The sequence below is a fragment of the Chanodichthys erythropterus genome, chromosome 22, assembly GCF_024489055.1.
Source record: "Chanodichthys erythropterus isolate Z2021 chromosome 22, ASM2448905v1, whole genome shotgun sequence".
In the NCBI taxonomy this organism is placed as follows: Eukaryota; Metazoa; Chordata; class Actinopteri; order Cypriniformes; family Xenocyprididae; genus Chanodichthys; species Chanodichthys erythropterus.
The window spans coordinates 30,595,620-30,618,919 of NC_090242.1; the positions used below are offsets into that span (position 1 = coordinate 30,595,620).

A 23,300-nucleotide genomic window follows, 5' to 3' on the forward strand; every position below is an offset into this window, starting at 1 on the left:
ACACAGCACGAGCGTCACTACGAGAAGCAGAAAGTGTCTGAATTCACGTCTCCGTTTTCAGCTCCTCCCCGCCTGGACGCGGCTAATCTCGCCGATCGGTTACATCCAGCCGCAACCGATGTCGAACACACCTAATATGTTTGTGTGTGTGTGTGTGCGTGCGTGCGTGTGTGTGGCAAGTCCTTAAAACTAGTGCTGAAGTGATTGGTAAGTAAGAGCTGGTGATGATTAGAGTTCAGGTGATGGTGATCAATGTAACTAAGTGAGGGAAGAGCCTGGTGGTTCAGTGACAATTATTAAATTTCCATAGGAATCATATTTTTGAGGAACCAAATAAAATTATTTTAAAACATTTGTCCCACTTTAAAGGGTTAGTTCACCCAAAAAATGAAAATTATATCATTAATTACTCACCCTCATGTCGTTCCAAACCCGTAAGACCTTTGTTCATCATCGGAAGATAATAAAGATATTTTTGATAAAATCCAAGACCCCTCTGACCCCTCCATAGACAGCAATTTAATTACCACTTATAGGGCCCAGAAAAGTTGTAAAAACATAGTTAAAATAGTCCATGTGACTACAGTGGTCCAACCTTAAAGGGTTAGTTCACCGAAAAATGAAAATAATGTCATTTATTACTCACCCTCATGTCATTCTAGACCCCAAGACCTTTGTTCATCTTCGGAACACAAATTAAGATATTTTTTATGAAATCCGATGGCTCAGTGAGGACTCCATTGCCAGCAATGTCACTGCACCTCTCAAGATCCATAAGGGTTCTAAATACATATTTAATATGTACAGTAGTTCTACCTTAATATTATAAAGTGATGAGAATATTTTTTGTGTGCCAAAAAACTAAATAGCGACTTTTCAACAATATCTAGTGATGGCCTATTTCAGCACTCTGCTTCAGAGCTTTACGAATCAAAGCAATGGTTTTGAGCGACAAAAGTAACGTGACTTCAGCAGTTTAGCAATTTGATATCACTGATTCGAATCAGTTTAATGATTCGAAACCAGGCTGGCATTTTAATCTTTAAGTGTAAGCATTAATTATTGTTAAGATCAAGGAAGAAAAAGGAATGGAAAATAGTTTATTCTTATGAACCTATAAAAAATTTGAAGTCTCAGTCTACTATAGGCAGGGTTGGGCAAAAATACATCATAATCTATTTTAAAATAAAATACCAAATACCTAATTTTAAGTGTATCAAAATAAACTACAAAATACAGCAGCCACATCATGTATCAAAATAAACTACTGTATTTTTGTATTTTAAAAATACTAAAAAATACTTTTACTAGGGAGCATGAAATTTCTTCACAAACCTTCCAAAATTGGCCTATCTGATTGATCCCTTCACCATTACATTGACTCAGTTGATTAAGTAAACAATGTTTGAAAGCAACAGCTTTTCTCTGCCCGATACATATAAATCTGACATATGCAACCAGTTAAAGGCACAATATGTACAGTAGGATTTTTGGATTAAAATATCCAAAAACCACTAGAACAATGTTACATATTTTGTTGACTTGTGTACTTACATTATCCCAAATGTTTCCAAGAATGTTTAAATCCAGAGAAATAAGCAATTTTAACCAGGACACGTCGCCTATCAATTACATCATAACCGCGTTACCCTCGATTTCTCGTAAGTGTATCCTAATTTAGTTATTTGGTGTTTGGTAACAAAAGGCCTACTTTGCATCAGCAACACTAACTCAATGACAAACAAGTCATTCATAAGAAGACAACTGATGGCACCTGTATTGATAGCAACTAGTTTCTACTTAATCAATTGATTGTTAATCATAAATATAGGGGGCTGCTGCTCTGTATAATAGTTTTCAAGAACATGATGTAAATTGGTAAACTATTTAGCCTAGGCTACTAAAACAAACACCAAAACTTAAAGGTGCCATCAAGCGTTTTTTTACAAGATGTAATATAAGTCTAAGGTGTCCCCTGAATGTGTCTGTGAAGTTTCAGCTCAAAATACCCCATAGATTTTTTTTTATTAATATTTTTAACTGCCTATTTTGGGGCATCATTAGAAATGCGCCGATTCATGTTGCACCCCCCTTAATTCCTCACGCTCCCCGCCCACGGAGCTCGCGCTTGCCTTAAACAGTGCATAAACAAAGTTTACACGGCTAATATAACCCTCAAAATGGATCTTTACAAAGTGTTCGTAATGCCTACTGCATGCTTGTGTCATATTATGTGAGTATAGTATTTATTTGGTTGTTTACATTTGATTCTGAATGAATCTGAGGCTGTGCTCCATGGCTAACGGCTAATGCTACACTGTTGGAGAGATTTATAAAGAATGAAGTTGTGTTTATGAATTATACAGACTGCAAGTGTTTAATGAAAATAGCGACGGCTCTTGTCTCCGTGAATACAGTAAGAAATTATGGTAACTTTAACCACATTTAACAGTACATTAGCAACATGCTAACGAAACATTTAGAAAGACAATTTACAAATATCACTAAAAATATCATGTTATCATGGATCATGTCAGTTATTATTGCTCCATCTGCCATTTTTCGCTGTTGTTCTTGCTGGCTTACCTAGTCTGATGATTCAGCTGTGCACAGATCCAGACGTTCTGCCCTTGTCTAATGCCTTTCATAATGTTGGGAACATGAGCTGGCATATTAAATATTGGAGCGTACACCCCGACTGTTACGTAACAGTCGGTGTTATGTTGAGATTCGCCTGTTCTTCGGAGGTCTTTTAAACAAATGAGATTTATATAAGAAGGAGGAAACAATGGAGTTTGAAACTCACTGTATGTCATTTCCATGTACTGAACTCTTGTTATTTAACTATGCCAATATAAATTCAATTTTTAATTCAAGGGCACCTTTAACATCTGTTCTGAACTCAACAAGTCTGGGCAAACTACTAAGCACCAATCAGAGGTCATATTTTTATGATGTTATCATGTAGACTTCTTACAAAGTATTTTACAGTATTTTAAAACTACAAAAATACATAACACTAAAGTATTTTACAAAATACAAACCCATTTTCATCCACCCTATCAAATACCAATTACAAAATACTATTTTGTATTTGAAATATGTATTTGAACTACATGAATCATAAATACTGCCCATCCCTGACTATAGGTACAGTATATCTCAAAACAAGCTGGAAAGTTAAGTGGCAGTTATAGAGATAAGAAAGAGGAAATGTAAGTTCCATCTCTCATCCTTCAACTCCTTCTCTATCCCGATGATAAGTGCATCCTCTAGTGGCACAAATGAGTGTTTCACTCACAGAGACGGAGCAGTATTGAGCTATGTGCACTGTTGGGGAAAGTTAAATGTACTTTTAAATATAATGCATTACAATATTGCGCTACTTTTTATGGAAAGTAATGTGTTATATTACGTTACAATTTTTTTTACAAAGAAAAGATTTCCAAAGTTTTCACTTACCAACTTAATTGTATTTTGTAAATATAAACGAATGCTGATGGCTGCCTGCAAAAACATTGGGACAGATGCATGATTACCACTGTGTCACATATAAATGAAGAGATGGAGTTAGAGCTGAAAGAGCTTATAGGATGTATGTGTGGATGATTTATGCATTCCCAACAACTGTTACAAAAATATGATCATATTTGGGATTTTAGTTTGAAGAATTCAGAAAAATCATATTTTTGTGTTTTAATGTTTGAAACCAACATAGAACACTACTAAAGAAAGTGATTTGTGTGATTTTTTTTCCCCCTCAAAACCTTACAGTTAGTGAGATATTGCTCTTGAGACAACTTCACAAGCGATGAACACAAACAGACTCATTAGGGTTTTGCCAGATAATTCAATGTAATGTAATGTTTCTCATAGCCTGATCATATTCCAGGTTTGAATTTCTCTGTTGCTTATTCTCTCTTTTTTTGGTTCATTGGACATTAGATTATTATATTATTCATGTTAAGTGGCTTGTGGGAAGTGGTTGTGTTTTTTTCTCACAGCCACATGAGGGCGGCAGACATCAGTTTCATCCTGAAAATCAATGCATCCCCATGCATCAGCCTGCTTATGAATTTCTAATGTTGACTGACATAAAAATAATAATAATGCTAAATAACATATTCTGCCTGTAGTTGGGGGTTCTTTTAACCATATATGGTCATCTGCGTCACAGAAAATCCAAGTAAATAGAGTGCCCCAGGGATGACGCGTTTTTGTAGGCCAACCCGGAAGTTAGCGGCGCATGGGTTCCCTCGACTGAAAGCCTATTAATTTTTCCCATTGACTTTTGGAAAATCGCAGAAAATAAACTCTGTGTTTAACAAAGGGTTATGACACTTATACATTTTTTCTATCAAGATAATCTTTACAAGTTAACACAACATTTATAGATTTTGAAGCCTAAATAAAGTCGTCAGATATAAAAGGCTAACAGTAGGCTATAAACGGACTACAGCACACCATGGTCGCGGATCAACGTCGTCTCCAGCAAGCGTCCACAAACTTTATTTAGAAAACAACTCTATTTAAAAACATGCTCACTGATTATGATCTGTGCTGTGTATGAATACTTATCCACTTTTTTCATGAGAAATGCTGTCCAAATGTCCCGTTTTTAATGATGACGTCTAAAGTCCCCGCCAAAGGAAGTAGTCCCTTTTAGCAATTTGTTAGCAACCGCCGATTTTAAGACACAGTAAAAGTTTAAAAAATCACAAGTGGGTTATAACTGGTGTGTTTTATGTCATAGATCAAAACGTGAAAGTATTTAGAGGCTTTGTTAACCACAGACCTTATTTCAGGCGATTTACCAAAAAACCCATTCAAAAAACCCATAGACTTGACGGCGTTGGAACCGGAAGTCCTAAACTGCTCACTCGCTTCCGGGTTTTGCCTACAAAAACGCGTCATCCCTGGGGCACTGTATACAAGAGAATTCAATTTTGTATTTGTATTTTTAAGCAACACTCCAGGAACTGATATTAAGGAACGCTTCAAATGAAGCTATTGTATTGATATTATATTCTTCTCCTCGTATCAACACTTTCTGGTGAATATTTGAGGGCTGTACTCTTCATCATTGATCCTAAAGGCTGTTTGTATACATCTGCTGCTCTCTGCAGTTCACCTTTGTGAAAAAAACCCCACTATGGCATAGTTTTTAAAAAAGTTTACTTACTCATGAAAAGACCCTTTTTAATATAATAAATTGACCATAAATCAATCACTTGCATTTATTTAATTTATTTCTGATTATATGCACACCTCTATAAACTTATTTCATACAGTACATTAGATTATCTGTTGCATTTTCAAAATCAATAACTTATTAATTTATTGTAAATTAAACATCAAATGCTGCATAATTATAAATAGCCTTAATGCAAGCTCATGCATGTGAATAATATACATTTAAAAAGAGATATCTCTAAAACCCTTAACCTTTCAGATACATTGTATTGTGTAATTTAAATTGTTTGCCAAAGTTGATTGCTACGCCAAAGGGATCTGAATTATATGTTATGCTAAATGCTTCCAAGAGTTTTGAGACCCCTGGGCAGAGAACTCAAGAGGGGCTGTGACTCAACAAACATGCTGGGAATCCAGTCCTGCCGAGCTTCAACAGTAAGAGAGAGCAGATTCAAAATAGGACAGATAGTTTTGTCTTTTTTTGTTTGTTTTTTGTGCACTGGTGGCATGTCCTGATTTTGCAGAGTTAGACATGTTCCTGAGTTAACGTATTTTGTTGATCCTGGAACAACATTTCTGTTCAAAAATTTAATATTAACCATATCCCTACCCCTAAACCTAACCTTATCCTTAAGTTATCCCTAAAACCAGAGGGAAATGATTGGTGAATAACACTGATCTAGAAGCACCTAACCCTGGTTCTAAGCCTAAACTTGACATAAACTGTAAACTCAAATCTGATTGGTTGCTTGGAATTTTGTTCCAAGATCAACAAAGATGTTGATTTAGGAACATGTTGTGCTTGGTGAAATCCCGTTCTGCTGCATTGATGAATCCTGCACAACAGGACCAGTTACATGCAATAAGAATGTAAATAATGTCAACATAAACCAAAAAATGACTTTAAGTATCTCAGTAAACAAGTTAAATGATTCAGTAAATGAATAAAAAATACATTCAAGATCTTAAAGGATTTAAGCCCACTGATGACAAGGCATGACAAACGTAAAAAATACGACAATACTGGTTGCACTGAACAGACAGTTTATTATTATTCAGCATTTTTATACTTATAACAAGAATAGTTCATAGGTTCATTCAATACAATACTGAATGATAGAAATAAGTTTATCAGAAGCTTTATCCCAATGCACGCAAATGTCAGATATAACTGTAAAGTAACACATCAGGAATACTTAGCAAACTATAATATTGATAGTACTAATTAATCCTCATAAATGGCTTCTAATTAAGCAATAACGTTAAAATCTTTATGATTAACGCAAATATGGAAAACTTGTTTCTTATCTTTTTTCTGACATGTCCTTTTCTTTACATCCCAACCAATATTTGCCAATGGATCTTGGGTAAGGAGGGTTTACGTAGTCAATCCGTTTGGTCTGCAGGTCCACCCTGTAGTATTTATCTAGAGGAGCAATGCCACAATATTAATACAAATGTTGGAAAATATATAAATACAATATGTTTTATAACCATTAAAACATGTACACTACCATTTTTTTGAGTTAATAAGATTGTTTTAATGTTTTTGAAAGAAGTTGTGATGCTTCAGACTTTTGTGGAAACAGTGATAAATGTTTTTCAGGATTCTTTGATTAATAGTCTGTACATTCTTTGATGTTCTAAAGAACAGCTCTTACATGAAATAGAAATCTTTTGTAACATTATAAATGTATTTAAAGTCGCTTTTAATCAGTTTGTTGCATCCTTCCCGAATAAAAGTGTTAATTTGTTAATTTCTTTAAAAGCACTTACTGATTTTAAACTTTAGTGCATGTAGCTTGTCTACTGCCATTTGTGATTGAAACATGAAATTGACCTTTACTTTTATAATTAAGATGTTTTTATGATGCAAACCTAAATTTTCCCCATCTCCAAAGTCCAACTTAAAAGGAAAATTTAGCATAAATATGTTTTAGATTCATCCTAACAGAATGATCAGAATATTATCATGACCTGAAGTACCTTTCTTAAAAAAGTAGACATTCTGCACAGGCGTGGCCTTCTCTTGAACGACCTCCACATCTATGTAGTCTGTCGGGTCGTAGCTCACGTCAAAGAAAGATGGACGTCTTCCACGGCCTTTTTTCTGATTTTTTCCACGCTTCTCTGCTCCATAATACCTAAATAATGCATATAGATACATATAATCTATACATCTACTGTATATAAAAATACCCTCAGCAAACCTCAATAATTAACAAACCTTTCCTCATAGTCCAATCCAAAGTCTTCCCAAAACAGCGAGCGGCTCACTCTGGCTCCTCGACCCCAGGTCTTCTTTCTCCTTCCGGGTCGGCCTCTGCCCAGGCTGCTGGCTGGAGATGGTGAGGGACCAGGGTTTACATACAGTCGGCCAACCATTGCAGCATCTATGGGAGGTCTGATACCAACCCAGTCTTTGGAAATGAAGCGTGGTCCTTTGTGATGCCCTTGAACTGGGTGGACAGCGAACATTTCAGCAAACCATTCATTGAACCCTCTGCTTAACCAGATATGCATGAAAACTTACTGTTTTGAAAGAGCATAGCAAACAAGCTATCCAAGTCACAGTACAGGTTTGTATAACGTGTGAAGGCAACAGAGGGTGCAGACTTGGTCATGCGGTCACATTCTTCATGGGAAGGCTGGTGTTTGAACTCATATTGGTAGTACTGGTCCCCTGGGGGACAAACGAAAACATTAAATATTAAATAAATTCAATGTATGAGGTGCATAACCATATTTCGGTGCTGCACTGATGACGTATTTTTGAAGGCCGACCCGTAAGTCACAATCACCCTGGTTCCCTCGACAAAAACCCAATAGGATTCTTGCTTGTGTAAACCACAAACCTTATTTCTGGTATTTAACCATAAACCCATTCAAAAAAACCTATTGACTTAAGGACGGTGGAACTGGAAGTGCTTAAATGCTAACTAATTTCCAGGTTTTGGTCTAGAAAAAAATACATCATCCCCAAAGCAGTCTATTATGACATTCATTTGACTTTTGCATACCTTTAAAAAAATACACTTTTTCCCTCCCATGATGGCCTGGAGCTGGGATTGCAAATGCAGCATCAATGTCATCTGGAATCTTCTCAAAGCCCACAGATATGTCTCTTGGATAATCTTCATCCAAGACTTCACCATCAAAACGCCAGTACTTGTTGCCCTGTGATTCATTAAGTATGAAGTGACATAACCTTTGACATTATGCTCTAAATTCTAGTTTCTGTCAAAATAGCTTCTTGGTCAATGACACATATGAGTGTCAGTGATAACTACAGGTGCTGGTCATATAATTAGAATATCATCAAAAAGTTGATTTATTTCACTAATTCCTTTCAAAAAGTGAAACTTGTATATTATATTCATTCATTGCACACAGACTGACATATTTCAAATGTTTATTTCTTTTAATTTTGTTGATTATAACTGACAACTAAGGAAAATCCCAAATTTACTATCTCAGAAAATTAGAATATTACTTAAGACCAATACAAAGAAAGGATTTTTAGAAATCTTGGCCAACTGAAAAGTATGAACATGAAAAGTCTGAGCATGTACAGCACTCAATACTTAGTTGGGGCTCCTTTTGCCTGAATTACTGCAGCAATGCGGCGTGGCGTGGAGTCGATCAGTCTGTGGCACTGCTCAGGTGTTATGAGAGCCCAGGTTGCTCTGATAGTGGCCTTCAGCTCTTCTGCATTGTCGGGTCTGGCATATCGCATCTTCCTCTTCACAGTACCCCATAGATTTTCTATGGGGTTAAAGTCAGGCGAGTTTGCTGTCCAATTAAGAACAGGGATACCATAGTCCTTAAACCAGGTACTGGTAACTTTGGCACTGTGTGCAGGTGCCAAGTCCTGTTGGAAAACGAAATCTGCATCTCCATAAAGTTGGTCAGCAGCAGGAAGCATGAAGTGCTCTAAAACTTCCTGGTATACGGCTGTTTTGACCTTGGACCTCAGAAAACACAGTGGACCAACACCAGCAGATGACATGGCACCCCAAACCATCACTGACTGTGGAAACTTTACACTGGACCTCAAACAACGTGGATTGTGTGCCTTTCCTCTCTTCCTCCAGACTCTGGGACCCTGATTTCCAAAGGAAATGCAAAATTGACTTTCATCAGAGAACATAACTTTGGACCACTCAGCAGCAGTCCAGTCCTTTTTGTTTTTAGACGCTTCTGACGCTGTCTGTTGTTCAAGAGTGGCTTGACACAAGGAATGCGACAGCTGAAACCCATGTCTTGCATACGTCTGTGCGTAGTGGTTCTTGAAGCACTGACTCCAGCTGCAGTCCACTCTTTGTGAATCTACCCCACATTTTTGAATGGGTTTTGTTTCACAATCCTCTCCAGGGTGCGGTTATCCCTATTGCTTGTACACTTTTTTCTACCACATCTTTTCCTTCCCTTTGCCTCTCTATTAATGTGCTTGGACACAGAGCTCTGTGAACAGCCAGCCTCTTTTGCAATGACCTTTTGTGTCTTGCCCTCCTTGTGCAAGGTGACAATGGTCGTCTTTTGGACAACTGTCAAGTCAGCAGTCTTCCCCATGATTGTGAAGCCTACAGAACTAGACTGAGAGACCATTTAAAGGCCTTTGCAGGTGTTTTGAGTTCATTAGCTGATTAGAGTGTGGCACCAGGTGTCTTCAATATTGAACCTTTTCACAATATTCTAATTTTCTGAGATACTGAATTTGGGATTTTCCTTAGTTGTCAGTTATAATCATTAAAATAAAAAAAATAAAAAACCTTTGAAATATATCAGTCTGTGTGTAATGAATGAATATAATATACAAGTTTCACTTTTTGAATGGAATTAGTGAAATAAATCAGCTTTTTGATGATATTCTAATTATATGACCAGCACTTGTAAATATTAATTAAAAACAAATTTGCCAGGTTCTTAGAAATGTAAACCATTTGCAATAAAAGTTAAAATATGTGTTGGTTTTTTTTAGGTTTTAATTATTCTAAAATGTCATACTGTTACATGTCTAGTCTGTGTCTCCTTCCTTCACTGTGTTTTTGGTTTAGTCCTATGATCAGGTTTTCTCCCTTCTGTTTGATTAGTCATGTAGTTCACCTGTAGTCTCATTAGTTATCTAGTTAGTCCCTGCGTATTTATACCTTGTGTTTTCCCTCAGTCTTTGTCCAATCTCGTTAATGTAACTGTGTATTTCTCCTGTTCCTATGTTTTTGCTATTAAAGCCTATCTCTTGGTATTTTTCTTCGTCGTGCGATTTACTACTACCACATTACGTAACAGAACATCAGACCAATACCGAAGACAGCATGGACCTGCTCTATTACTGCTATGCCTGGAGCAGGAGCAAAAAGCCTTGAGGCCCACACCTGTGCATTTCTCTATGTGGTGAGACTTACAAACTTTCCCAATCGTTCGCTGTGCGCAATCTACCTGGCCAGTTTGAACGAGCGCACAAAGGCTCTCCTGTCCGGTGTGGGTCCTCTAGGATCTTTCACCAAGTTTGTCGAGTGGGTGCTGGTGAGCAACGTGTCACCGTTCTCCGCCGAGGATGAACTCACCAGCGCTGCCAGAGACCAGTTAGCCACCACCAGCGAATGACACAACTGAGATACACGTGTCCACCACAGACAAAGGAGGCCAGCCCGCAACGATGGATGAGCCAGGACCGAGGACAAGGTTGGATGGTACCATCGCCCTGGAGCCCTCTTCACAACAAGGTTCTGAGCAGGTGCGCAAGCTGGCAACATCGTACGTCATTGAGGGAGTGCTTGTGGAGCTCTAGGGCTGAGAGGAAAGACCCATCCACAACCCCACTGCTGTGGATAGGAGTATGATGGACTCTGGTAATTATTATGAGGAACTAAAAGACATTTTTGAAGAGGACCTTATTGACTTTTTTGGAGAGGTTTTATCTTGTCTCCCTGTATCCCCAGGGTCTCCTGATTCTCCAGAACCCCTTATATCTCCAGAATTCCCACCCAGCCTCCAAATCCCACCTCCTCAGTCAGCCAGTTCCTCAGCAACATCTCCGCTGATGTCCTTCAGCCCCTTTGCATCTCCTCTGTGTCGTCAGGCCACCAGCTCCATCCAGCCCAGAGGATCCCCTGTCTCCGCCTCAAGCCTCTGTAACCACTGCTCCACCTCGGCCTGTCGACACTTCAGCTCCACCTTGGCTCCTCCCTCCCTCAGGTCCACCAGAAACCATCGGCCATACAGCTTCTCCAGGCTCCCTCGTCCATCCGGCTCTGCCTTGGTCAGTCGTCAACCTGCCTACACCTACGGCTCTCCCCAGCTCCACCTCAGTCCGTTCACTGTCTGCTCCGCCATCGGCTCCACCATCGGCTGCATGTAGGTTCATCGGCTCCATCTGGGTCTCCATCTTTGGCTGCATCTTTGTTGGTCGTCCCCAGGGTGTCATCTTCCACCAAGTCGACTCCACCAGGGCTCCTCCCACCTTCGACTCTAACCTGGGGCCTCATCCTGGCTGGTCTCTGGACCACCACCTGGCTTCCCCTGCTCCTGGCTTCTCTCTGGCTCCTCCCACCTTCCACACCCCCATGGACAGTTTCATGTTCTTTTATTATTTTATATTTTATTTTTTTTGCTCCACGTCCTCCTCCAGAACCCTCCTCAGTTGGACTCTCCTATGGTGCAAGGACGTGCCTTCTTGGGAGGGGGGAAAATGTTACATGTCTAGTCGGTGTCTCCCTCCCTCATTGTGTTTTTGGTTTGTCCTATGACCTACTTTTCTCCCTTCTGTTTGATTAGTCATTTAGTTCACCTGTCATCTCATTAGTTATCTAGTTAGTCCCTGTACATTTATACCTTTTATTTTCCCTCAGTCTTTGTGTGATCTTGTTAATGTAACTGTGTATTTCTTCCATTTACTTTGTATTCTTCCTCATCGTGCAATTTACTATTACGTAACACATACCAAAAACACCTTGAATACGCTAGTAAACGTAATTATTTTCAAAAAAGTTTTTAAAAAGGTATTTTTACAAATATCATTAAGTTTTGATTTTTTTTGCAAAGTCGCACCACATCATAATAGGTTCCCCCATATATTATTTGCACCACATAATTGACATTATACCACAAAAAATCTTTAGTAAATGACTTTTAATTAAAAAAATGAATGAGATTGTAGATGGGGTCTAAGTCGTTCTACTGTATGTATGAATTGCATTATTTTAATATATTTTTGAATAAAATAATAGATCTGGATTTAAAAAAAAAAAGAGTGTCAAGTCACTGAACCCTTAAAGAGGACATATTTTTCCCTTTTACATTATTTTGTTTTTGGGGTCTGCTGGAATAAGTTTTCATGCTTGAATTTTGAAAAAAAAAAAAAAATAATAATTATTTTATTGCAGCACTCTTCCCAGTCTGTCAGTAACGCTCTGTTTAGTTCCTGTCTCTATGAAGCCCCTCCTTTTGAAAAGCACAATGTGTTCTGATTGGTCAGCTGGACCACTGTGTTGTGATTGGTCAAATGTCAAAAAAGCATAATCGGTCCTCTTTAATAGTAAATAAAATCAATAAACAGACCTTAAATATGTACGTTTTTCCCTGGCAGTTGATGCGTGTGAAAGCAGCATCAATAGGGCCGGAGATCCCCCACACATCCTTGATGAGTTTGGGATACCCAGGCATGACAGATCTGTCATCTAACTCAAAGAAATAGTCTCCTGAAACACAAATTAATACAGGGTTGTGTAGGCCATAGTGTAAAAAGCCATAGTGATTGCATTCAACCTTTAAACTCACCTCTGAATGCATAGATTGAGCCATTCTTCAATTGCATGAAGGCGTCAAAGGTACGGCCGCTACAGGTGACGGCTTCTGGATCGGGCGGAAGTGTAGGAGACACATGAGTGGGATTTATGGTGGTAAGGGGCAGAGAGGTGGTGACTGTCACATTCGATTCTTCTGTTGGTGTCACTGAAGAGGTCAGATCCTCCTCAGGCAGCTCAAACATGTCACCTCGGGCAACTGAGGAACAATTTAAAATATTCAATTAGTACCGCATTTTCACTTCTCTTTTCATTAATAAGATATTAAAAGTGAAATGTGTATTTATTCACCAAAACAGAATTTTCAGAACTTTATACACTCCTGAAAATCATTTTATGGATTTAGTTTTAATTAATTATTTTTTTTAAATTCATTTTTTAATCTTCATTAAATTTTATGAATTAAACAGCTCATAAACATACTTTATCACTAGAAAAAAACTGAAATAACCTGTTAAACTTGAAAGTATTACGCAATCATTATGCAACATTTCTCCTTATAGAACCTTTTAAAAAGGGTTCTTCAAGAAACCTAGGGTTTTATAGAACCCAAGTGAACCTTTTTTTCTAAGCGTGTATGCAGGGGTTGATTTTAATGAAAAGATTTTTTAAATTTATTTTTTTATCTTTTTATTATAGTGAAGAGCACAATAAAACATGGGTCTTGGGGTCTTAAAAGTGCTTGGAAACATGTTATCATCATTAATTTTGTTACTACCTTACATTGATGTTTTACCCTTGTTATGATCCAGTCAAAGACAGACATAAGCATTCCAATATTAGCATAAAGTATATTATTAACAATTTCCAGTGTACCACAGTCATAATTTCTTCCACAACAAACTATTTAGTGAGTAATAAAGTCTGATCAAAGTTTAGTGTAGAACATAATTAGTATCAGTGAAGTGCAAGTTTGAGATAAGAGACATGTGATGTGTGTAGAAAACAAAGCAAAATCAAGGAATCACAGTAAATATCAGCTGTCAACAGCATATTTTATTTTACTGAGCATCATTTCCAATCAAGCTGTAAATTTGTAAAATGTTTGAAACATTTGAATGAACAAATGCAGGTGAAACTTCAGCTCTCTTCAAGCCAATATTTTTAACCAGAGATTGGGTTTAATATGTATTATTTAATTTTTTCTTTCTACTTTTTTATTATTGTGTATGTTGCATATCTTATGTTTTGAGTTTTTATAGTTATTATTAAGTTGAAAATAAAAAAGTTAAATCTGAACAAGTTTGAAAATGCTATTTAACTGTGTGTATTTAGGATACATAAAGAGTAATAGAATTAGATTTAGCAAGACAATGTATGTTTATACTCATTTGTAGACAAATTAAATAACAACTGGGACTGTAAAAAGTGTGTTTTAAAAGTTTATTTTCTAAGTCCGCAAAGGGCCAAAAGTGCACATAGTTGTTGCAAAACCTTTTTGTAAACATGTTTCTCAAACACTCCCCTTATGTGCCATTGGACAGGCAAAACAGAAAGCCCCTCCCCAATCTCACACTACTTTATGAGCCAGTTTTGCTGTGTAGGACTGCTCAAGCTGCTCAAACAAACAGAGCAATGTAGCAACACAGTGTTTACACTTTTCAGGGAAATCATCCCATTAACGGTGTACTTATAGTTGTCTCTACATAATAAACTAGGACATGAAAAACTAGATAAAACAGCTATAACAAGCTAAATAGAACATTCAGTACATTCAAATACATACACATGTACACTAATATTCAAAAGTTTGGTGTCAGCAAGATTTTTCCTTTTATTCAGAAAGGATATATTCAAATGATCTAAAGTGACAAAGACTTTTACAATGTTGCAATTTTTCAAATAAATGTTGTTCTTTTAAACTTTCTATTCTCAAAGAATCCTGAAAAAAAAAAGTGTCAAAATATTCTGAATTATTCAAAAATTATTTCTGAAGGATCATGTGACTGATATTTTTAATCAAATAAATGCAGCCATAATGAGCATGAGAGACTACTTTCAAAAACATCTTACAAACTTCAAACATTTAAAAATACATCAATAAAACTTTGACATGAATTACTATTTGAATGTGCAATAAGTTCTTACCTTTTTTCCGACAAATGCTGTCAAAATCCTCACAACAGCTTCCATAGTACTTGCACATTCTATCACACTGGCATTTCTTTGTAGGATCAAAGCCTCTCTGACAGCGTCCCACGCATGTTTCTGTGGAAAATGCAATAAAATGTGAATTTTTCTAAAACACAATCAGAATTAATCAGCAGTCTAATAATAACAAAGCAGTTTGTGGGGCACTTACCCTCGGCAGCGAAACAAGTCACCAAAACAAGGGATAATAAAATCAAAAATTTCATTTTTAATGCCACATCTGTCAACAGTTAGTGACTAAACTGCTCTAGAGACACCAGTGTGAAAGAAGGACAGAGGACAGTTCAGACATCTGTGCCGATCGATGGTTCCAAAAGTCACCCACCCCCCTGTTTGTCTGAAAGAATCAATGATTAGTTGTTTTGTTACATGTAGGCCTGCATGTTATGATAAAAGCTTATTTAAAGTTAAGAGAGTTTAACAAACTGCAACCAAATGTGGTCTGAAATGTATAAGGCTAATAGGACAGTAATATGCAGGACTGTTTCAATGGCCTAAATATAGTATGGAACTACTATTGAGCTGGCTACTATTGATTTCACTGTCTGAGCAGCTAAACTGGCGGTTTGTATTGAAATGGCTGATGTTCAGTTTTTAACATTCTAAAGAGAAAAATTAAAGATTATTACCACTTTATACTGTTTAGAAGGGCTGTAAGCTATAGGCCCTGCTGGAGGAAGCTCTTCAACCCCACTACAGAAATATTTGCATCAAAAGGTGAAAAAGGCTGTTCAGATTCATATGACAGGTGAGCTGACCAAGGTGCTGAAATAACTGTAGGAATAAGAACTATAATATTTGCTAACTAAACTTGACTATCTGCTGTAAATGTAATATCTGTAAATTAGTATCACAATGATTTCTGTTGTTGAAATATTGTTTCTTTTTTAATTTTTTAATTTTTTACTGGGCATTACTGTGCAAATATTGACATTCTGACGTTCTGGTTTGGGTTTTATGATTAATATAAGTATTTGGTGTTATATATTTTTCAACATTTTTATTTACATTTTTTTTTTTTTTTTTTTTACTTCTAATGTTATATTTTATATAACAAAATTTTAAGATTCCCATTAATTTATGTTAAGACAAGACACTAGCAAAACCAATTTTGGGGCTATTTTGCTTCTATAACTTCTTTCCTACTATAAATAAAACATCCAAAATACAATTGTTTATTTTATAATACTTTATTTTTGTGTTTGTAGATTTCAATTACAATACATATCAGTTTTCTCAAAATTAACATGCACTGTATGAGGAATCTCCATTTCATTATCACTTACATACATCAAACCTTACAGTTCCCATTTGAGTGAAACTCAACGCTGTGTCATAGCCTTGACGCTATGGGAACGCCTCCGGGTGAGCCGGTGTCTGAAACGTGTCTACTGTGATAGAAATATTTTATGTTACAATGTTTAATTTATTTGAAATGTATTTATTTATTTAGGATAAACCCCTTGAGATGTAACATCTCGTTTTCGAGGGGGTCCCAACATTCAAAATTACACTATCTTAACATACAAACATCATAAATTATAACTAACAATACACTCTAAAAAATGCTGGGTTAAAAACAACCCAAGCGATTGGGTTGTTTTAACCCAGCGGTTGGGTTAAATGTTTGCTCAACCTGCTGGGTAGTTTTATTTAAACCAACTATTGTTTAAAAATTTCTATATGGCTAGTTTAAAATGAACCCAAAATAGTTGCGAAATTAAAAACCTGATGCAATTAGAGACAACAATAATAGATAAAAGGTGAATGTTTATTAATAAGCTTTAATAGTTTATTAATAGTTTAATAGTTTATTAATATAAATGTATTAATAAGCAATTTAATAAATGTTTATTGTTTAATAATTATTCACTGAACATTAATAAATGTTCATTTCCAACATACTTTGGGTTCATTTTAATTAAGCAATACAGTCATTTTTAAACAATAGTTGAGTTAAGTAAAACTACCCAGCAGGTTGGGCAAACATTTAACCCTACCGCTGGGTTAAAACAACCCAATTGCTGGGTTTGTCCATTTTCAATCCAACTTGGGTTGTTTTTAACCCAGCATTTTTTAGAGTGTACAAACACAACAGCACACACACACACACACACACACACACACACACACACACACACACACACACACACACACACACACACACACACAAAACAGCGACATTCTCAAGGGTAACATGTACAATCGTTCTTAAAATAAGTTGTTAAACATTGTTTAAACAGCCCAAATGATGTAATGGATCTAATATCTACAGGTAAATTATTCCAATCCATTGGTGCTTTGAACCTAAATGCTCTTTTACCAATTTTTTTTTTTTTTACACAAGGAACCAAAAAGTAAATCTGAACAGAATGCCTAACTAAATAATTTAATGAACAAGGTACAAAATATTGCTGCAGGTAACTGGGATAATCAAAATGAATACATTTAAATACAAGTTGAAGCCAATGAATATGTCTTCTGACATACAGCGATGACCACTGAAGTGCATCATACATTGTACAGTGATGAGTAAAAAAAGCACATCCCAAAACAAATCTACAAACTCTATTATATGCTGTATTAAGTGGGGCAAGATCTGATTTTGATGCCGTTTGATAAACCACATCACAATAGTGGAAGAAAAATGGAAGTATTAGTTGAGAAGCAAGTTTCTTACGAAAAATAAAAAGTACTAATTCCAATATTGACTTTGCGTAAACCATGACTAATATGCAATTTAAAACAGAGATCAGAATCAAGCCATACACCAAGATATTTAATAGTATCAACTTTATGCAAGAATGTACTATCAATACACGATACAACACAAGTAGTAGTTTTGGATTTAAGTTTCTGTCTAGAACCAAAAACCATAATATATGACTTATTTTTATTAAGCACCAATTTATTAGCCAAAAGCCACTCTTGTAAAAATGAATTTGAGTCATGAGTTATGTCAACATGAAATGTACAGAAAATGCAGTTGCTAAGGTCAAAGATCATGTAGACTTGCCCAAAAAAGTGCTTAACACAGTACAACGTAGAACTAACAGTCACATGATTTGCTTAGATCATTACAAACCAATCACCAGAACAAACCACAGTGAAGAAGACATTGATTTTTACTCAACTGTAAAACTTAAAACATGCATGTATATTTCTGTTCAGAGATTCACTCAGTTGTTGTGACCACTGACCTCCCGGCCGTAATTAAAACTTAATTTCTGCAAAGAGCAACTATATACATGTCAGGTATATGCTGCACAGCTAGAAGTACTAAAGATTTTCCCCACAAAAGACCACAGCAGAGACAGTGATAGTGTTGGAGGACTGTAGAGTCGCCCTCGGGGTGAGGCTGTAATACTCGGAGTAAGTATTAATGATCCTGTGTTGGACAAGCGTACAAGTGTATAGATGCTAATGACCTGTGTGTTTATGTGTGAATTAGGTAGTGATAGTAGCTTCTTGACGGGACGCCGTCACCTTACTTCGGGAGGGGAATTACCTCAAAGTATTGGAAATGTATTAGAAGTAATTGAGAAGGGATTTACCTCGAGTTACTGAAGTATTATTTTGTATTATATTCAGGACGTGAATTGCCCTGAAGGTACTGTAGTATTATATTGGTATTATAGTATTGTATTGAATTATATTCGGGACGGGAAATACACCGAAGGTACTGTTGTACTGTACTGGTACTGCTATATTGTATTATATTATATTGACAACTGGAGGTTGTTTGAATTGTCAGTGGTGAAGTCAAATTAGTATTGGGAATTTCCACGACACGTTGTGACGTTGTGACATGGTATATAAAAAGATGGCTAAGATGGCTGCCACGCCTGAGCCCTCAGCCAAGATGGCTGCCATGCCTGATCCCTCAGAGATTGCAGTGTTGGCCATTATGGCCACTGCTATTGGGTGTGTGTGGCTGTGCACACATCAACTCCAATTCATGAGTCTGCTCCAGAGCTTGCTTTAATCTATGATTCCAGTCCAGAGTTTGGTCCAGTCCTAGAAGAGACGAGACGGGGGCACCCTCCGTGATCGTGTCAAGACAGACAGGAAACTCAGGGATGACCACAGAGGCTCGTCAGAGCCTCGTCTCGTCTCATCAGATCTTTCAGAGCCTCGACTCATCTCATTAGACCTTCCAGAACCTTGTCTCGTCTCAACAGATCTTCCAGAGCCTCGTCTCGTCTCATCAGATCTTTCAGAGCCTCGACTCGTCTCATAAGATCTTCTAGAGTCTCGTCTCGTCTCATCAGATCTTTCAGAGCCTCGACTCATCTCATTAGACCTTCCAGAGCCTCGTCTCGCCTCAACAGATCTTTCAGAGCCTCGACTCATCTCATTAGACCTTCCAGAGCCTCGTCTCGTCTCAACAGATCTTCCAGAGCCTCGTCTCGTCTCATCAGATCTTTCAGAGCCTCGACTCGTCTCATAAGATCTTCTAGAGTCTCGTCTCGTCTCATCAGATCTTTCAGAGCCTCGACTCATCTCATCAGATCTTCTAGAGTCTCGTCTCAACAGATCTTCCAGAGCCTCGTCTCGTCTCAACAGATCTTCCAGAGCCTCGTCTCGTCTCATCAGATCTTTCAGAGCCTTGACTCATCTCATTAGACCTTCCAGAGCCTCGTCTCGTCTCAACAGATCTTCCAGAGCCTCGTCTCATCTCATCAGATCTTTCAGAGCCTCGACTCGTCTCAACAGATCTTCCAGAGCCTCGTCTCGTCTCATCAGATCTTTCAGAGCCTCGACTCATCTCATTAGACCTTCCAGAGCCTCGTCTCGCCTCAACAGATCTTCCAGAGCCTCGTCTCTTCTCATCAGATCTTTCAGAGCCTCGACTCATCTCATTAGACCTTCCAGAGCCTCGTCTCGTCTCAACAGATCTTCCAGAGCCTCGTCTCATCTCATCAGATCTTTCAGAGCCTCGACTCGTCTCATAAGATATTCTAGAGTCTCGTCTCGTCTCATCAGATCTTTCAGAGCCTCGACTCATCTCATCAGATCTTCTAGAGTCTCGTCTCAACAGATCTTCCAGAGCCTCGTCTCGTCTCAACAGATCTTCCAGAGCCTCGTCTCGTCTCATCAGATCTTTCAGAGCCTTGACTCATCTCATTAGACCTTCCAGAGCCTCGTCTCGTCTCAACAGATCTTCCAGAGCCTCGTCTCGTCTCATCAGATCTTTCAGAGCCTCGACTCGTCTCATCAGATCTTCTAGAGTCTCGTCTCGTCTCATCAGATCTTTCAGAGCCTCGACTCATCTCATCAGATCTTCTAGAGTCTCGTCTCAACAGATCTTCCAGAGCCTCGTCTCGTCTCGTCTCAACAGATCTTCCAGAGCCTCGTCTCTTCTCATCAGATCTTTCAGAGCCTCGACTCATCTCATTAGACCTTCCAGAGCCTCGTCTCGTCTCAACAGATCTTCCAGAGCCTCGTCTCGTCTCATCAGATCTTTCAGAGCCTCGACTCGTCTCAACAGATCTTCCAGAGCCTCGTCTCATCTCATCAGATCTTTCAGAGCCTCGACTCATCTCATTAGACCTTCCAGAGCCTCGTCTCGTCTCAACAGATCTTCCAGAGCCTCGTCTCGTCTCATCAGATCTTTCAGAGCCTCGACTCGTCTCATCAGATCTTCTAGAGTCTCGTCTCGTCTCATCAGATCTTCCAGAGCCTACTCTCATCTCATTAGACCTTCTAGAACCTCTCCACATGTTGTCTCCCATCCCTGCAGTTGGCGTACCGCAACTCTCCTCTGTTCTGTCAGGGGAACCCGCCATCAGACATCAAGGACTAGCATCCAGCATGGAGGATCCACCGCTGATGCCAGTAAGCGGCTGATGCTGCAGAACCTTTGGAGGTAACAGTGGCTACTGCAATTTTCCTAGAGGTGGTGGCTTATACTGCAGAACCTCACAAAGAGTAGCACTCGCTTCAGCTCCTTGTGCGGTGGTAGCGTCCAGTGACGCACTCCCAGCCGATGAACTCTCGTCTTGTCTCAATCCAGCCACAGAGGCTGTATTGGAACTTTCTGACTCTCCAGTTATGGAGAGTCAGTGGTTTATAAACCACCTCCACCTTGGAGGTGGTTTATAAACTCTTGTCTTGTCCCGACCCTGCCAAAAAGGCCGTTCACGAACTCACTGTGTTCCGTGTTCTAAGGACTATTTTCGATCTTTGTGATTCCCTTGTCCTGTCGTGGGGGTTCTTAAGCCCGTCTGATCTGCTAAGGTTGTCATCTACTCCGCCATGGGGATTCTCAAGCCCATCTACCTGGCCGTCTGTCCAGTCATCTTCGTTCTGGCCATCTGCCCCTCTCCAGTCTTTGGGTCACCTTCCTTTACATGGACCTGGCCATCCCGCCCAATGTTCTGCCTCTGCTCCACCTCCTCCCTCCAAGATGTTGGAGTGTCTGGAAGCCACTCCTTTTTTTTTTTTTTGCATTACACACATTCTATCACGTTTCCACCCACTGCTGCTTCTTCTGTATTTCCGTGTTCTGCCTTCCCTATCTGTGTTTTTGACCCTGGACTCACTCCTTGTTTTCGCTTGTTTGCTGCCTGCCCTGACCATTGCCTGTATTTTTGACTACTCCTTGCCTTGCCTCTTCTGATTCTGTTTGCTGGTGTTTGACATCCTGCCTGTATGACTTCACTCACATTTTATAAAGCTGCTTTTGGATGTACCATCCTTTCGTTTCGATCGCCATTGTTACAATATTATGATATATTTTAGTTATATTTTTTACCCTATTCACTTGTAATGTCTTACATTTCAGCATTCAAAATATCACTGACAGTGAAGACATCTTCTTAATATTTGCACTTAATATTTTTCACATTTGTACAAAGTTGTTTTTGTACTATTTCATAAAAAAAGAGCAGACATAAAAAAAAACTATATAAATATCGGATATAAATATAACATTTTCTTTAAATGTTGTATTAATGCATTACATTTTTAGACCAGATTCTATTGATAGACTGAAAGATAATCAGAACAAATTAGAATAAGCGTCTCAGGTTACTACTGTAACCTAACAATATTCCTATTAATGAAACCTAACCATCTGATGTTACTAGTATGGTTATGGTTTTTACTGGATTTTATTAGTATAAACTGAAACATTGACTTAATGTGATTTTAAGTTCATCTGAAAGTAGCTTAAAACAATCAGATTATGTTCATTTTTAGTATCACGATTAGGTTAGTAAGTAATTATTAATTTGTACTGGAGTAAACTTAGAATCTCAGATAACTCATATCACGTTTGTTCCTTGATATTTCTTTTCAGACTGTAACTTGATGTCCTGCCAGATGTTATTATTCAGAAATTACACAAAATTGCTATGGGTAAGCTAGATGATAATGTAGAATGAATGGACTTTGTCTTTTATTGAGGTCAAAATCCATAAGTGGGTCATTGAAAAAAGATAAAGATCAAATTCAGGAACAAGGAAGTTCGCCATTAAAAGTATTATCTTGACTTAATCCATATACGGCCACTGTCAAATTAAAGTCCATTTGAGTGTAACTGATATGTCATTAAAAATTGTTAATCAGAATATCTCAGGAGAACCCTGACATTTGTTTGACAAATGCAAACGCCCAGCTGTCTTTGACATGAATTATGACCCAGAGCATGTGTAAAATATTAAATTCCACAAAGATTCCTCAAGGGGGGTGCATGGATTTAGAAACAATAGTTCATGACCTTGAGATTATTTCCCAATTGATTGTTTGAAAGAAATGGGTGTCTGTTAGACAGCCATAAAGATGACTACAGAGTCATCTGTAAAGGTCTAGCATCAAAGCTCAGTGTACTAAAGAAGATCATCTATAATAATGCTGAACAGCTCCATAAAGCTACTGTTATTATGACCTTGTAAAGTGAGAGCAGTATTATGTATTCTCAGTGCCTATAGGGAACCTAGACAAGGAAGAAGAACCTGACACTGTAACATTTGCATGAATTGCACTTACTATCAATGTAAAAGACATATGAGGCTTTGAAACTATTGTATTTGGGTAAAGTTAAGGTTTTATTGGAAGCTGTCCTTATATCACGCAGTACAAAGGTTGTGTAAGGGAGATTATGTAACACACAAGAGCTTTATCTTTAAGGAACAGAATCTACATGCT

The 23,300-nt window shown here is 37.9% G+C and overlaps 2 protein-coding genes across 2 annotated transcripts; both read right to left on the reverse strand.

Moving 5' to 3' along the window:
• Nucleotides 1-6,202: 6,202 nt before the first annotated feature.
• vtnb (vitronectin b) lies at nt 6,203-15,439 on the reverse strand. Its single transcript, XM_067375309.1, has 9 exons — nt 15,301-15,439; nt 15,087-15,206; nt 12,973-13,197; nt 12,754-12,893; nt 8,214-8,370; nt 7,727-7,876; nt 7,421-7,652; nt 7,180-7,337; nt 6,203-6,619 (listed from the first exon to the last, which is right to left on the reverse strand). The coding sequence occupies exons 1-9, from the start codon at nt 15,353-15,355 to the stop codon at nt 6,498-6,500; spliced, it is 1,359 nt and encodes a 452-aa protein (XP_067231410.1). The 5' UTR covers nt 15,356-15,439; the 3' UTR covers nt 6,203-6,497.
• Nucleotides 15,440-20,170: 4,731 nt separating this feature from the next.
• LOC137012296 (octapeptide-repeat protein T2-like) lies at nt 20,171-20,938 on the reverse strand. Its single transcript, XM_067375421.1, has one exon. The coding sequence runs from the start codon at nt 20,936-20,938 to the stop codon at nt 20,171-20,173; it is 768 nt and encodes a 255-aa protein (XP_067231522.1).
• Between the last annotated feature and the right edge of the window lie 2,362 nt (nt 20,939-23,300).